Source organism: Austrofundulus limnaeus, unplaced genomic scaffold (genome assembly GCF_001266775.1).
Source record: "Austrofundulus limnaeus strain Quisiro unplaced genomic scaffold, Austrofundulus_limnaeus-1.0 Scaffold1003, whole genome shotgun sequence".
NCBI classification, from domain to species: Eukaryota; Metazoa; Chordata; class Actinopteri; order Cyprinodontiformes; family Rivulidae; genus Austrofundulus; species Austrofundulus limnaeus.
Genome location: NW_013953405.1, coordinates 4,346 through 7,243, shown reverse-complemented (window position 1 = coordinate 7,243; position 2,898 = coordinate 4,346). Strand labels below are relative to the sequence as shown.

General features: G+C 43.5%; 1 protein-coding gene across 1 annotated transcript in view; it reads right to left on the bottom strand.

Annotated features, from left to right (window-relative positions):
* Positions 1-79: 79 nt before the first annotated feature.
* Positions 80-2,898, bottom strand: part of smu1a (SMU1 DNA replication regulator and spliceosomal factor a) — a gene marked incomplete at its 5' end in the record, with an annotated part of 6,758 nt that continues 3,939 nt past the window's right edge. The window contains 4 exon segments of the mRNA XM_014030128.1: positions 80-714; positions 1,896-2,048; positions 2,121-2,288; positions 2,383-2,509. Coding sequence (XP_013885582.1) covers positions 616-714; positions 1,896-2,048; positions 2,121-2,288; positions 2,383-2,509 — 547 coding nt within the window.

Here is a 2,898-nt window from a genome sequence, read left to right as displayed (position 1 = left end):
AAGGATGTAAAATAACTTTTCATTTAAAAAAAAGGCTTCACAATGTTGACCTTTGATGCAAACAAATATAAAACCAGCATCATCATAAAGCCAGAAAGCTTTATTAGGACATATTCTACATGTTGATTAAACAAAAATTCACAGATCGAGGTGTGGTTTTTAAAAATATTTCTGACAAATTAAAAAACTAAGTTTTTACAGAGTAGCTGCTGCGGCCTCGTCATCCTGAGGCTACAGGTCTGAGCTCAGGTGTTCAGGAAGGACAAAACCACCAGATATTTCATTGGAGTTCACTTGAACCAAGCAGCCGAAAGAAAAACAACTGATTGTTGTGTGAGTGTTGGGGGCGGAGCTAAACAAGATAACAGCCTAAAACGCCAAAAACTGTAAAAATTAAAAAAAAAAAAAAAACACAAAAACACTTAAAAAAACTGTACACTTCACCTTTTTTTATTTTTATTAACGATCATTTTCAAACTGTTTGTGTAAAAGTGATGATGCTCCTGTACAACGGGCCAGTCCTTGGACCTGGGAAGGATTCACCAGGACAGGAAATCAAAAACAAAAACAAAAAACCAGAACAGAACTGTCCACAATGAGACGTCCACAGAAGGTTCAAGGTTTCCAGAGCTTCAGCAGGCCGTCCTCGCTGTACGTGGCGATGAGGTTCTGGTGGGGGTGGTGGGCGATGCCGATCACATCCTTCTCATGGACCTGGAGGACAGAGGAGCAGAAAGTGACATCATCAGAGAGGAGTTGTCAGATCAGTGGGTTATATCAGCACCATTTAAAATAAGGTTTTATAAATCTACACTGATCAGACCAACTATTTTACTGTTGGATGGGACTACAGATGTAAAGTAGCCTTAGGCTAAATCTGGTGCAATGCATCACATTATGTTTTAATTGCACACTGTCCGGAATAAATAAATCATTCATTCACAAACGACTTTTGCGAGAGAAAAATCTCCCATGTCCACTCGCGGGTTCTGTACAGAACAACTTCTCCCAGTTTGAGAGTATATAATGTCCGTTACCTCCTGAAGGCAGCACAAAGTCCGTCTGCTATAAATGCTAACAGCAACAAGCTAGTGTTCAAGAACTCACCGTGACTTAAATCATTGCTGAGACTTTGGACAAATCCAATAAAATTGGCAGAGGACGCAGATCTCAAGCACTTTAACGATGGGAATGATGGAGCTTGACAAGCAGCCGTTCACTCTTGCTAAAGACGGAAGCTTTTATCTCCTTGTTGTTAGCCACGGTTTACCACCGTTGGCCACGGCTTTCCACCGTTGGCCACGGTTTTCCACCGATAGCCAAGGTTTGCTACGGTTTACCACCGTTAGCCACGGCTTACCACCGTTAGTCACGGCTTACCACCGTTAGTCACGGCTTACCACCGTTAGTCACGGCTTACCACCGTTAGCCACGGTTTTCCACCGTTAGCCACGGTTTACCATCGTTAGCCACGGTTTACCATCGTTAGCCACGGTTTACCACCGTTAGCCACGGTTTACCAGCTGAGCTGCTGCTAACTGTGTGTGTCTTCCTGTAAGTACGATGCGGTCGTAATGCATTCACACTTTGATTGACAGGTTATCATTTCTGCACTATTATCTCAGAAGCTGTTTCAGGTAGAAAATATTTTACATGATATATTATTAATAATAAAAACAAATGTACTTTGAATCTAACTTGTGTTAGTGAATTATCTGTTTTGAGCTTGTGGAATGACTTTTTTCTTTTGTTTAAATCTGAGATCAGTATTAAAGCTCTTTTTTTATAATTAATGTGCCTTATTTAAAAAAAATCATTTTGTAAAGATGATCTTGACACCGTGGTCAGAACCTGCAGCAGGTGTGGAGGAGGGAACATTTCGTGCCGTGACATACCGTCAGCGTTCTCTCCAGTTTGCCGGTGACGGTGCTGAAGCAGTAGAGCACGAAGTCTTCACCCACGCAGTAGATCCACTCGCCTCGAGGTGACAGGGTGCAGCACACAAAGTCACCGCCCTCCCTCTTACCAGAGCTGAAGCTCCTCACGATCTGCGGGTCCAAATACAGAACGCTCAGCTAAAACCTCCCAGGAGCCGACAGACGACGAGTCTCTCCACTGACCTGTCCCTGCATGTTCATGATGACCACCGTGTTGGAGCGGTTACACACCACGAAGTGCTCCGGGTTTTTCGGCAGCAGCAGGACGTTGTTGACGGTGAGGTCCGTGCCGGCCGACGTGCCCAGAGGTTTGAAGGTGCTGGTGCACTCCGTGGTCTTCACGTTCCACACCTGAGGCAGGTGACGTACAGGAAACAGTTTCAGTTCAGGCTGCTGGTTAAAATAAAAAGAACCAAACGCCGACCGGGTGTTTCTGAGCTCTTACTTTGACCGTCCCGTCAGAAGACGCGCTGACGATGTGATGGCCGTCCGGCGTGAACGTGGCCTCGTTCACGAAGGAGGTGTGWCCGCGGAACTCCTTCAGAGACTTCCCCGACTTCAGCCCGTGGATTCTTGTGCAAACAAACAAAAGGTATGAAGCCGATAATGTTTATGTGTAACAGAACTTGTAACTTGTAAAATGATTTGAAATTTGTAACTGTGTACTTGTGATGTGTAACCATGAACTTGTAATTGTAGTTTTTTTTTATTTATTACAGTTATACCTCTTCAGATTGTTTAATGCAAGTTCACAAATAGTATTCTACAAGTTGCACATCAAAAACCTGTAATAACGTTCACAATTTTGCAACAATTGCACCAAAACAAATGAATTTAACAATCTGAAGAGGTGTAACTGCTGTTTTGTATGTGTAATAATGTAGGGGTCACCTCAAGTGAAGAAACAAGATTTACTGCCTCGAAGCAGGCCTGACAAGAGGACAGGAACTCTGTCACAAAC